This window comes from Macaca nemestrina, chromosome 6, assembly GCF_043159975.1.
Source record: "Macaca nemestrina isolate mMacNem1 chromosome 6, mMacNem.hap1, whole genome shotgun sequence".
Lineage (NCBI taxonomy): Eukaryota > Metazoa > Chordata > Mammalia > Primates > Cercopithecidae > Macaca > Macaca nemestrina.
The window spans coordinates 33,773,208-33,787,093 of record NC_092130.1 but is presented as its reverse complement, the minus strand read 5'-3'; the positions used below and the strand labels follow the sequence as shown (position 1 = coordinate 33,787,093).

General features: G+C 42.1%; 1 protein-coding gene and 1 long non-coding RNA gene across 2 annotated transcripts in view; one reads left to right on the top strand and one right to left on the bottom strand.

Moving 5' to 3' along the window:
* LOC139363746 (uncharacterized) overlaps positions 1 to 13,886 on the top strand; it is a 54,981-nt gene that overhangs the window by 20,797 nt on the left and 20,298 nt on the right. The window lies entirely within an intron of this gene.
* Positions 13,050 to 13,886, bottom strand: part of LOC105466919 (protein phosphatase 2 regulatory subunit Bbeta) — a 111,950-nt gene continuing 111,113 nt past the window's right edge. The window contains 1 exon segment of the mRNA XM_071098254.1: positions 13,050 to 13,393. Coding sequence (XP_070954355.1) covers positions 13,114 to 13,393 — 280 coding nt within the window. The 3' untranslated portion in view covers positions 13,050 to 13,113.

The following is a 13,886-nucleotide window of genomic DNA, read 5'->3' as shown; positions in this document are numbered from 1 at the left end:
CCTTATTTCTCTTGATCTGCCTTCCTGCTTTTTACTAATCAGTCACACCAGAGTGTTGTGAATTCCATATATATATATATATATGGAATATACATATGGCATATGCTGTTTTGCCTCCACTGTCCTATCCTAATATCTGGAATATGCTTTTCCTTTCTCTTCCCCTGGATAACTCACTCCCTTTATCTTTCAGATTTCACCTTGCAAATCACCTCCTCTGGGAAGCTTCTGGTCTGGATGAGGTGGTGCTCCTTTGTGTTCTCCTGGCACCCAGACACACCCGTCATAGTGCATATGTTTTATAGGATTAGCAGAACTGTAGCAAGAAATGTGCACTGAATGCATATTTGTGGGCCAGGCACCCTTCTAAGAGCTTTGTGTATATTAAATCATTTAATCTTCACAGCAATTTTATGAGATAGATGTCATTTTTATCCTCATTTCATCAATAAGAAAATCGAGGCACAGAGAGAGGTTGTCATTTTTCTAGGTTGCTCAGCTTTTAAGTGGTGGAGCTCAGATTTTAACCCAGGCAGGCAGGCTGGCAGGCTTGGTATCCTGGGCTCTTGATAGTCCACTGCCACCATTGCCTGTGAGTTTGTCTGCACCTCCCGCTGTCTGTGACCTGTGTGAAGATGGAGCTGTCACTGCTGCTTCCACAGACCACCCTGGCATGGGCTTGGCAGGCAGTACATGAACAATCATTAACCATTTAGTAAATGAATGAATGGATGAATGAATGCATGAAATTCACCCAACTGAGCAGCCGTTTAGAGTTCCAAAATGTTGCTTTTCCTTTTACCAGTGAGGCAGCACCCCCTCCCTTCTACTCCAGCTTCCTGAGTCTTCCATGACTCCCACAAAAATGTATTACCCTGGCTGGAAGGGAGTGCATCCCTAGTCAACCAGAGCAAGAATCACGGCAATCATGGCTTGTTCCTACATTTCTGGGTTTCTGTCAAAGATGAGCTCTGAAGAAGTGTCCTCTTCACTCTCTCAAACCAAATGCAGCAGCCAAAATGATTGGAGTGACAGCTGAGAGGGCTTGAGATGGGCAAGCAGGAGCTGTTCAGTGGGAGCTGTTCACCCAGGAAAACCCAGGTTGACTTTTTGGGGAATGAGCAGCAGGGGTGGGAAGGCTGGGAGTGGACTGGGATCTGTCTTAGCAGTGGCTAAGCCCCTGCTTCTGGCCTGACAGTGATCATTGCTTTGATTGCAGCTGAGGCAGGAATCAGCAGAGATGGCAGATCACGATGGTTCTGCCACTGGCAGTTTAACCAATGGGGCATGGAATAACTAAATTGGGGGACAGTTAGTCATAATAAGGTCAAAGTCAGGAATTGGAGACCTGTGAGCCACTTGACTTTACTCTCTGCTTTGATGACAGACCAAATTTGTATTCTTGGTCAGCTGTCAGGCAATGTTTAGTCACAGAGAAATGGTGTGTTTGTGAGTATCCATGCTAGGGAAAATAATCAAGCCAAGGTATCTCTGCATTACCAATCACTGTGATAGAAGAGGTATAGGATCTGCAACAGGATAGATCTAGATAAAACTTCCCGCTAGGTCATTTAATGCTTTGAGTCTGTTTCTCACTATAAAAATGGAATAATACATCTACCTATCAGGTGATTACAATGATTTAAAACAGTGCCTCTCCCAATGCCTGTCATTACAATAACTGCTCAGGAAATATTGGTTTCCTTTTATTCTTTCCATCTACTATTTACATTTAAATACAGTGCTAAAAATAAGGTTTAATAAATATTTGTTATTGGATGAGCAAAAGGAAAAAGGGGTAGGCTAGTTCTACTATGTCGAAAATGTGTTTCTAATGGAAGGAGAGAAACGTTGGCTTTCTGTTCCCATGCCGTATGGATTTTGCTTCATATTCTGGTATATGTTGGTCTACCTATTGGAAATGCTGTATCGGGGGCAGAGCAAGATGGCCGAATAGGAACAGCTCCAGTCTCCAACTCCCAGCGCCAGCGACACAGAAGACCAGTGATTTCTCCATTTTCAACTGAGGTACTGGGTTCATCTCACTGGGGAGTGCCGGGCGATCGGTGCTGGTCAGCTGCTGCAGCCCGACCAGCGAGAGCTGAAGCAGGGCAAGGCATTGCCTCACCTGGGAAGCGCAAGGGGGAAGGGAATCCCTTTTCCTAGCCAGGGGAACGGAGACACACAACACCTGGAAAATTGGGTAACTCCCACCCCAATACTGCGCTTTAAGCAAACAGGCACACCAGGAGATCATATCCCACACCTGGCCGGGAGGGTCCCACACCCACGGAGCCTCCCTCATTGCTAGCACAGCAGTCTGTGATCTACCGGCAAGGCAGCAGCGAGGCTGGGGGAGGGGCGCCCGCCATTGCTGAGGCTTAAGTAGGTAAACAAAGCTGCTGGGAAGCTCGAACTGGGTGGAGCTCACAGCAGCTCAAGGAAACCTGCCTGTCTCTGTAGACTCCACCTCTGGGGACAGGGCAATAACAAACGCAGCCGAAACCTCTGCAGACGCAAACGACTCTGTCTGACAGCTTTGAAGAGAGCAGTGGATCTCCCAACACGGAGGTTGAGATCTGAGAAGGGACAGACTCCCTGCTCAAGTGGGTCCCTGACCCCTGAGTAGCCTAACTGGGAGACATCCCCCACTAGGGGCAGTCTGACACCTCACACCTCACAGGGTGGAGTACACCCCTGAGAGGAAGCTTCCAAAGCAAGAATCAGACAGGTACACTCGCTGTTCAGAAATATTCTATCTTCTGCAGCCTCTGCTGCTGATACCCAGGCAAACAGGGTCTGGAGTGGACCTCAAGCAATCTCCAACAGACCTACAGCTGAGGGTCCTGACTGTTAGAAGGAAAACTATCAAACAGGAAGGACACCTACACCAAAACCCCATCAATACATCACCATCATCAAAGACCAGAGGCAGATAAAACCACAAAGATGGGGAAAAAGCAGGGCAGAAAAGCTGGAAATTCAAAAAATAAGAGCGCATCTCCCCCGGCAAAGGAGCGCAGCTCATCGCCAGCAACGGATCAAAGCTGGATGGAGAATGACTTTGACGAGATGAGAGAAGAAGGCTTCAGTCCATCAAATTTCTCAGAGCTAAAGGAGGAATTACGTACCCAGTGCAAAGAAACTAAAAATCTTGAAAAAAAAGTGGAAGAATTGATGGCTAGAGTAATTAATGCAGAGAAGGTCATAAACGAAATGAAAGAGATGAAAACCATGACACGAGAAATACATGACAAATGCACAAGCTTCAGTAACCGACTCGATCAACTGGAAGAAAGAGTATCTGCGATTGAGGATCAAATGAATGAAATGAAGTGAGAAGAGAAACCAAAAGAAAAAAGAAGAGAAAGAAATGAACAAAGCCTGCAAGACGTATGGGATTATGTAAAAAGACCAAATCTACGTCTGATTGGGGTGCCTGAAAGTGAGGGGGAAAATGGAACCAAGTTGGAAAACACTCTTCAGGATATCATCCAGGAGAACTTCCCCAACCTAGTAGGGCAGGCCAACATTCAAATCCAGGAAATACAGAGAACGCCACAAAGATACTCCTCGAGAAGGGCAACTCCAAGACACATAATTGCCAGATTCACCAAAGTTGAAATGAAGGAAAAAATCTTAAGGGCAGCCAGAGAGAAAGGTCGGGTTACCGACAAAGGGAAGCCCATCAGACTAACAGCAGATCTCTCAGCAGAAACTCTCCAAGCCAGAAGAGAGTGGGGGCCAATATTCAACATTCTTAAAGAAAAGAATTTTAAACCCAGAATTTCATATCCAGCCAAACTAAGTTTCATAAGTGAAGGAGAAATAAAATCCTTTACAGATAAGCAAATGCTTAGAGATTTTGTCACCACTAGGCCTGCCTTACAAGAGACCCTGAAGGAAGCACTAAACATGGAAAGGAACAACCGGTACCAGCCATTGCAAAAACATGCCAAAATGTAAAGACCATCGAGGCTAGGAAGAAACTGCATCAACTAACGAGCAAAATAACCAGTTAATATCATAATGGCAGGATCAAGTTCACACATAACAATCTTAACCTTAAATGTAAATGGACTAAATGCTCCAATTAAAAGACACAGACTGGCAAACTGGATAAAGAGTCAAGACCCATCAGTCTGCTGTATTCAGGAGACCCATCTCACACGCAGAGACATACATAGGCTAAAAATAAAGGGATGGAGGAAGATCTACCAAGCAAATGGAGAACAAAAAAAAGCGGGGGTTGCAATACTGGTCTCTGATAAAACAGACTTTAAACCATCAAGGATCAAAAGAGACAAAGAAGGCCATTACATAATGGTAAAGGGATCAATTCAACAGGAAGAGCTAACTATCCTAAATATATATGCACCCAATACAGGAGCACCCAGATTCATAAAGCAAGTCCTTAGAGACTTACAAAGAGACGTAGACTCCCATACAATAATAATGGGAGACTTCAACACTCCACTGTCAACATTAGACAGATCAACGAGACAGAAAGTTAACAAGGATATCCAGGAATTGAACTCATCTCTGCAGCAAGCAGACCTAATAGACATCTATAGAACTCTCCACCCCAAATCAAGAGAATATACATTCTTCTCAGCACCACATCGTACTTACTCCAAAATCGACCACGTAATTGGAAGTAAAGCACTCCTCAGCAAATGTACAAGAACAGAAATTATAACAAACTGTCTCTCAGACCACAGTGCAATCAAACTAGAACTCAGGACTAAGAAACTCAATCAAAACCGCTCAACTACATGGAAACTGAACAACCTGCTCCTGAATGACTACTGGGTACATAACGAAATGAAGGCAGAAATAAAGATGTTCTTTGAAACCAATGAGAACAAAGATACAAAATACCAGAATCTCTGGGACACATTTAAAGCAGTGTGTAGAGGGAAATTTATAGCACTAAATGCCCACAAGAGAAAGCAGGAAAGATCTAAAATTGACACTCTAACATCGCAATTAAAAGAACTAGAGAAGCAAGAGCAAACACATTCGAAAGCTAGCAGAAGGCAAGAAATAACTAAGATCAGAGCAGAACTGAAGGAGATAGAGACACAAAAAACTCTCCAAAAAATCAATGAATCCAGGAGTTGGTTTTTTGAAAAGATCAACAAAATTGACAGACCACTAGCAAGACTAATAAAGAAGAAAAGAGAGAAGAATCAAATCGACGCAATTAAAAATGATAAAGGGGATATCACCACCGACCCCACAGAAATACAAACTACCATCAGAGAATACTATAAACACCTCTACACAAATAAACTGGAAAATCTAGAAGAAATGGATAATTTCCTGGACACTTACACTCTTCCAAGACTAAACCAGGAAGAAGTTGAATCCCTGAATAGACCAATAGCAGGCTCTGAAATTGAGGCAATAATTAATAGCCTACCAACCAAAAAAAGTCCAGGACCAGATGGATTCACAGCTGAATTCTACCAGAGGTACAAGGAGGAGTTGGTACCATTCCTTCTGAAACTATTCCAATCAATAGAAAAAGAGGGAATCCTCCCTAACTCATTTTATGAGGCCAACATCATCCTGATACCAAAGCCTGGCAGAGACACAACAAAAAAAGAGAATTTTAGACCAATATCCGTGATGAACATCGATGCAAAAATCCTCAATAAAATACTGGCAAACCGGATTCAGCAACACATCAAAAAGCTTATCCACCATGATCAAGTGGGCTTCATCCCTGGGATGCAAGGCTGGTTCAACATTCGCAAATCAATAAACATAATCCAGCATATAAACAGAACCAAAGACAAGAACCACATGATTATCTCAATAGATGCAGAAAAGGCTTTTGACAAAATTCAACAGCCCTTCATGCTAAAAACGCTCAATAAATTCAGTATTGATGGAACGTACCTCAAAATAATAAGAGCTATTTATGACAAACCCACAGCCAATAGCATACTGAATGGGCAAAAACTGGAAAAATTCCCTTTGAAAACTGGCACAAGACAGGGATGCCCTCTCTCACCACTCCTATTCAACATAGTGTTGGAAGTTCTGGCTAGGGCAATCAGGCAAGAGAAAGAAATCAAGGGTATTCAGTTAGGAAAAGAAGAAGTCAAATTGTCCCTGTTTGCAGATGACATGATTGTATATTTAGAAAACCCCATTGTCTCAGCCCAAAATCTCCTTAAGCTGATAAGCAACTTCAGCAAAGTCTCAGGATACAAAATTAATGTGCAAAAATCACAAGCATTCTTATACACCAGTAACAGACAAACAGAGAGCCAAATCAGGAATGAACTTCCATTCACAATTGCTTCAAAGAGAATAAAATACCTAGGAATCCAACTTACAAGGGATGTAAAGGACCTCTTCAAGGACAACTACAAACCACTGCTCAGTGAAATAAAAGAGGACACAAACAAATAGAAGAACATACCATGCTCATGGATAGGAAGAATCAATATCGTGAAAATGGCCATACTGCCCAAGGTAATTTATAGATTCAATGCCATCCCCATCAAACTACCAATGAGTTTCTTCACAGAATTGGAAAAAACTGCTTTAAAGTTCATTTGGAACCAAAAAAGAGCCCGCATCTCCAAGACAATCCTAAGTCAAAAGAACAAAGCTGGAGGCATCACGCTACCTGACTTCAAACTATACTACAAGGCTACAGTAACCAAAACAGCATGGTACTGGTACCAAAACAGAGATATAGACCAATGGAACAGAACAGAGTCCTCAGAAATAATACCACACATCTACAGCCATCTGATCTTTGACAAACCTGAGAGAAACAAGAAATGGGGAAAGGATTCCCTATTTAATAAATGGTGCTGGGAAAATTGGCTAGCCATAAGTAGAAAGCTGAAACTGGATCCTTTCCTTACTCTTTATACGAAAATTAATTCAAGATGGATTAGAGACTTAAATGTTAGACCTAATACCATAAAAATCCTAGAGGAAAACCTAGGTAGTACCATTCAGGACATAGGCATGGGCAAAGACTTCATGTCTAAAACACCAAAAGCAACGGCAGCAAAAGCCAAAATTGACAAATGGGATCTCATTAAACTAAAGAGCTTCTGCACAGCAAAAGAAACTACCATCAGAGTGAACAGGCAACCTACAGAATGGGAGAAAATTTTTGCAATCTACTCATCTGACAAAGGGCTAATATCCAGAACCTACAAAGAACTCAAACAAATTTACAAGAAAAAAACAAACAACCCCATCAAAAAGTGGGCAAAGGATATGAACAGACATTTCTCAAAAGAAGACATTCATACAGCCAACAGACACATGAAAAAATGCTCATCATCACTGGCCATCAGAGAAATGCAAATCAAAACCACAATGAGATGCCATCTCACACCAGTTAGAATGGCGATCATTAAAAAGTCAGGAAACAACAGGTGCTGGAGAGGATGTGGAGAAATAGGAACACTTTTACACTGTTGGTGGGATTGTAAACTAGTTCAACCATTATGGAAAACAGTATGGCGATTCCTCAAGGATCTAGAACTAGATGTACCATATGACCCAGCCATCCCATTACTGGGGATATACCCAAGGGATTATAAATTATGCTGCTATAAAGACACATGCACACGTATGTTTATTGCAGCACTATTCACAATAGCAAAGACTTGGAATCAACCCAAATGTCCATCAGTGACAGATTGGATTAAGAAAATGTGGCACATATACACCATGGAATACTATGCAGCCATCAAAAAGGATGAGTTTGTGTCCTTTGTAGGGACATGGATGCAGCTGGAAACCATCATTCTTAGCAAACTATCACAAGAACAGAAAACCAAACACCGCATGTTCTCACTCATAGGTGGGAACTGAACAATGAGATCACTTGGACTCGGGAAGGGGAACATCACACACCGGGGCCTATCATGGGGAGGGGGGCGGGGGGAGGGATTGCATTGGGAGTTATACCTGATGTAAATGACGAGTTGATGGGTGCAGCACACCAACATGGCACAAGTATACATATGTAACAAACCTGCACGTTATGCACATTTACCCTACAACTTAAAGTATAATAATAATAAATAAATTAAAAAAAAAAAAGAAATGCTGTACCATGCTTTGTTGAGCAAATTGAGTTAAAATTCTGCTTAGATGACACATTCTGAGAACCTTCTCTTATCACACATTGATTAACCATTTCTTCCTCTGCATGATTTCTGCCCTTCGTAGATACCTCATTGTAAATATGTTTACAATATGCAAGTATGCACTTTCTCCTATGTGAGTGTTATCTCTTGGAGGGCAGGGGCCAGTGTTTTAAACATCTCAGTAACTCCAGCCCCTTGTCTAGAGCCTGGCTGCCTGACACATCCCAGGCAATCAATGAATCTTTAATTCATTGAGCTTATGGGTTATTACTGGGACTTGTTTTCTGATCAGTAACTTCCATCTACATGCATACACACACATACACACACACACACACACACACACACACACACACACATAATGTATGATGGGGATAGTGGATGAGAACTTTGACTAAAACTGCCTGGCTTTGTCACTTGTGAACTGTGTAAATTTGGTTGTCATTCGTCTTTGTTTCTGTATTTATCAGAACAACAATAGTATCTGCATCTGGAGTTTTAGGGGTAAATAAGTCAATACATGTGAAATTTGTAGAACAAAGCCTGGCTTATAATAAGTGCTCAATAAATGTTAGCAACTATTGTATGTTACAGCTGTATTTTAACAGCTCTGGCTTTACAGTCAGATACCTTGAGTTGGAGTCCTGGTTCCATCTCTCTCTGGCTCTGTGCCCTTGGCTGGGTTGACAACTTTAGTCTATTGAGTCTATTTTCTTATTTGCAAAATGGAAATACTAATGCCATCATGGGGTCTGGGGGAGGAGATAATGAGATGAGGCATGGAAAGCAATAGTATATTACCCATCAGTGTTGTTGCTATTATTATTTTATGGTGCTTTAAACTTATCAAAACAGTTATAAGTAAATGGATTTCTTGTTCTCCTAATAACAATTCTCTGAGCCAGGATAGATGTCTTTCTGGCCATTTTACAGGTGATGATGCTGCCATAGGGACTGTGAGTGGGTAGCTTAACTTCCTTGGTTACCCGGAGCAGGACCCACGTTTCCTGTCTCCCAGTCCCTTCTTTTTTCCACTGACCAGGTTGGTTGCTCCCTTGGAAACCAGTCCCTGAGAACTGACTTAGAAATACAGGGGAAGAGGTGGATGAAGGCATGTTGGATGCACAGTGGATCAGGTTGCAGTGTGAATGTTTCTCAGTGGCATGTCTAGATTTCCCCTATCCAAAGACTAACCAGGCCCGACTCCGTTTCACTTCCAAGATCAGACGAGATCGGGTGCGTTCAGGGTGGTATGTCCAACGACTGTCAGGGGATTTGTTCTGGAAGGGGGGTGGCATTATTGAAAACACAGCAGCTTCATCCACACATTCATCACGAAAGAGGGGAAATTAGTAAGGGTTCCACCATTCAGGCTGTGGACTGTAGTGTCATCCCTAAATCCTCATTATGAGGCCTACCAGGGCTTTCTTGAGCCCTGCAGGGCAGCTAGCAAAGGGACTGAAAAAGAAATGAGGTCCGGGGTGGGGAGGGGAGGGAAGATTTAGGCAGTTGCTCTGTAGGCTTGAAGGAAGGGAAATTATGGCTTTTTAAGTCCTTAGAAATTGGGCATTTGAGGGTATACCTTTTATTATAATGGACCCTAGAATGTTCAAAGGAAGCTTAGTGGAGATAGCTGACTTATTTCATTGGGCCACTGAGCTAGCAGAATTTTAGCTTCATCTTTGTTCCATCTTACAATTGTTCCATCTTATATATGCTGGTTGCCTAATAGATGTTGATTTGGTTGAATTAATTACAAGACCAATGAGAAGTTTAAAGGTGCTTTTTTTTTTTTTTTTCCAATGGAAGAATAAAGGCAGGAGCCAATCTTTAAGGAGTTAAGAAGCAACTTGATTCCCACTGCCCATCTGCCTATGTATATCCCACTACTTGATGCTGGCTAATGTCTTCCTTTTTTGTTTTTTCTAACTAATCTTCCTCCTCCTGACAGAAGAGCATGAATGTCTACCAAAGTTTAGCTTTTTGCATTACTTGTTTTTAATGTCATGAACTGAATGTTGCACGAGGATGGTTTTGGTAAAAGTGAAGGATGGCGTGGCTTCCATTTTCCTTAATTCAATGGACACCCTCCAGTTGTAATCTAATGGCTCTTACCAAGCAGCAGGCCTTGCAGGGTAAAGTAGTACAGGGCCCTTAGAATCGAACCAACTGTTGCAAGGTAGCAAATCAGGCTTCAAGTAGTTTTCAGTGTCAGCTGGAAAACAGACTGACTTCTATGTGCCACTAAGAAGTATTGCCAGTACTGGGGCTGAAAGATCACACATATAAAATACCTAGTTTAGTACCTGGTAAAGAACAGGTAATTTGTGAAACATCGTGGTGGCTATTGCCCCCTGAGGCCTAATCTCTAGGGCTTTCCCCTCCTGTTCCTGTCCAGGAGTCTTGGGTGTTTGCTCTAATGCATCCTTTGCAGGGGATGGAAGAGAGGATGGCTGCCCTCTGCTCTTTTTTCCCTGGAAACTCATCCTACTCTGGGTCTCAGTTTGTACATCTATGTGCTAAAGGTGTTGGACTGGTGTAGGGGCTTTTATTTGGAATTCACAGATAAACTGCCAAGGGGCCTATGAACTCCTTAAAGCATGACAAAAAATTATTCCTGTGTGTGTTCTGGGCGGCCCTGGTGACTCTATCATCTTTGATGCACCTGAAGGCGTAAATATTCCATCATATCGGTTACTCGGGGGCCCAAAATTTGATACACATGCTCCTGGTGGTTCACAAAATGATTTCAGGTGGTATGTGGGTGCATGTTTGTTATATTGATAATTATGTGATTCATGTTAGGGAAAAAAACCTAGCATATCACAGTTGAAATTTCATGCATATTATTTCTTTGGAAGAGGCTAAGTCTTGCTTTTAAGAAAAGGTGACTTAAAAAAAGTTACATGAATAATAGTACAAATGTGGGTTGATTCTTAAGTTTGAGATACAATGATTGGTCCCCACTCCCGACCCGGTACAGACAGAGGAGCTGAGTCTGGAGAAGTGGAGAAAAGGCCATAAAGAAAGTTGGTGGTAAAAGGCCAATAACCCAGTGGCCTTCGGCAGTATCATCATTCTCTATGACTGGCAGAAGTTTCTGACTCTCTCATGTCTCTTCCAAGAACAATGTCCCAGTCAGGCCAGAAACCTTAGGCACTTTACTTGAGATGCCTAAGGAGAGGCTTTCCTTGCAGGAAAAACGAGTAATACTGAGAAAGTCTCGTCTTTTTTCCCATGCTCCCTCAATTCTGAGATGTACTTTTTCACATTTTAATGTGCCTGAAATTGGGCTGCATCTTACAAAACTGTTTTTACCTAAGGTGACAGTTATTTCCTTGCCAAAAAGCTATTAGTAAATGGATAGTAGCTTAGAATTGAGACAATATGATTCTTTCACTTTTTTTTTCTCCTCCAAAGCAAATTACACTTGAAAGTCAGGACTTCTAATACATCTGTAAACTGAAAGAAAATTTCCCTTTCAATGAAAAACTCTCATCTCAAACCATTTACCCTGCACTGAATGGAAGTGAGGAGAAATGAGTCATCAATGCAGATGTAGCGATATTAACCCAGACCCAGCTTTCTGGACTCCACCCATCTACTCTCCTCTCTAAGTTTATAAATCCTTTGCATATATTTAGTGCCTTTCCCAGGGGTATGCCACATAGAACCTTCTGGAAATGGCTTTCTAGAAGTTATAAATCTGGATCCTCAACAGGGGTAAAGGATGAACCATCTTCCACAGCTTCAAGTGGACTTCATTCACTTCATGTCACAGCTGCTTGATTTCTCCACAGTTCATTTCTGTAGAAGACAGCCTTCTGGTCTGTTTTTCCAGATGGCGAGCTTGGGGTGAGTTAGAAGTGCCTGACTGGACTTTACAAATCAGCATTTTTATTGGCTATTTTTGTTCTAGGTACAATGGAGGTTGATGGATTGTTACTTTTGGTTACCAAAACCAGGAGGAGGGGAGGGAGCTGCTTAGGAGAAACACCCAAAAAGAACAGACCAGCCTTTCTCAGGGACTCCGGGGTGGTGGCACTGCTTCCAACTGCTTCATTTAGAATACCAGATAATAAGCAACCAGGACTCGGCCTTTAGAAGTCAATGGAATAAATAAGCTGGAAAAGGTTGAAGAGAAAAAAGCCAAGGAACATGTAAGTAGAGGATTATATGGAGCCATTTAAGAGCACAAAAAGCAAGGGTAACAAGGCAGCAGATGGAATTTGGCCTCGCCTGGCCCTGCCAAGCTCACTCTGGGAAGCACTGTGTCGAAAGTGCTCTCTTTCTGTCCCCTGAAGCATTCAAGTTTCCTAGCCAAATTCTCAGGCTGTTTCTATGGAGTTTACAAAAAAAGAGCATAGCAGGGTTGATGTGCCCTTTCCTCGTCATTCTGCATCCTCTTCTCAGCTTCATGCAATAAATCTCTGGCTTAAATGAAATTGTTCAAAGGAAAATGGAAAATAGAAAAAAAAATGGTGGAGGGGCAGGAGATACTGACTAGTTCTGGTTTTTCACAAAACAAGAAGAATTTGTCTAAGAGTAAACGGTGTTTATTTTTTGTTGTTTTTTTTTCAATCAAATGGAATTGCTTAATTAAAAAAAACTTATTTCTTTTCTCCTTAAATACTACAGACAACCTCATTTTATCGCAGCAGACACCTAGGAACAAAACACTGGACCCACCAGAGAAAACTGGGCAATAAAAGCATCAGAAGTTCAAGTCAACTATGGAAGAATTACTGTTAGCTGGCAGCTTTCAATTCTAAACAGAAGTGTCCCAAACCTATTGGGTTTGACAAAAGTTTCTTAGAACTGGGGAGCTGGGAATGTTGGACTCCTTTTAATTCTATTCCAATCATTTCCTGCATAGGGAAATTAAAGTCAATGCATCAAATGAAGACCCAAAGAAACATTTAAAAACTTGTTTGACTAGTATTCAGTATGTGAGATTATTAAGTAATAACTTGTCCACCTAGTTAACCTTGTCCTGGAATATATATAGGTTATTTGTAGCCGCCACTGCTATAATATTTTCTGAAGGATGCCAAGCTGTATGCAAGATCTTTTTGCTAAAGTCCAGACTGTCGACACTGATCTCGTCTTTTCTCCGCTTGCCCCCCACACACACTTTTCTGGGTTTGAGGATAGCCCGGGGCTTGCTGTTTTCCCTCGAAGCCTCAAGGGTCACATCACGCTTGGTGTTTCTGTCGAACATCCTAAAGAAGTTGTTGTAGGAGCCCGTCATGATGACACTGCAAGATAGAGGGGAAAGGGAGTGACTGAGTGTTATGGAGAAAGGCAATGACGTATCTTCATTGTGTCGTCTTTCTAGAGCAAATGATACCATGTTATGGGCAGCTTATGACACCATAGGTTTTACTAAAAACAAAAACCAAAAAGTGAGAACAGGCTCTGCAGTGTGATTGTTGGCTTTTTTTTTTTTGAATCACTGAACGCAGTGAGCTTTTTGGCTGGGTTTGGAAATGAGGGATGGTGAGAACTGTCCCTGTAATTTGCTTTTGCTCGGTAGATTCCTTTTGGTTCTTTGGCTCAGTAAAGGTGTCCAGTGGTTTTAATGATCCCAGTCCTACCTACCTCCCATCAGGAATGTGAGACTAGAATGAGGTTTGTTGAAGTAGACACATTTTTGAAAACAATAAGCAGTTGTACGTGTTTAAGGCTTGGCCACTGTCAAGGGGGCTCCTGGACGTCTGACCTCTAAGGCTTTATGGCATCGGTGCGGTT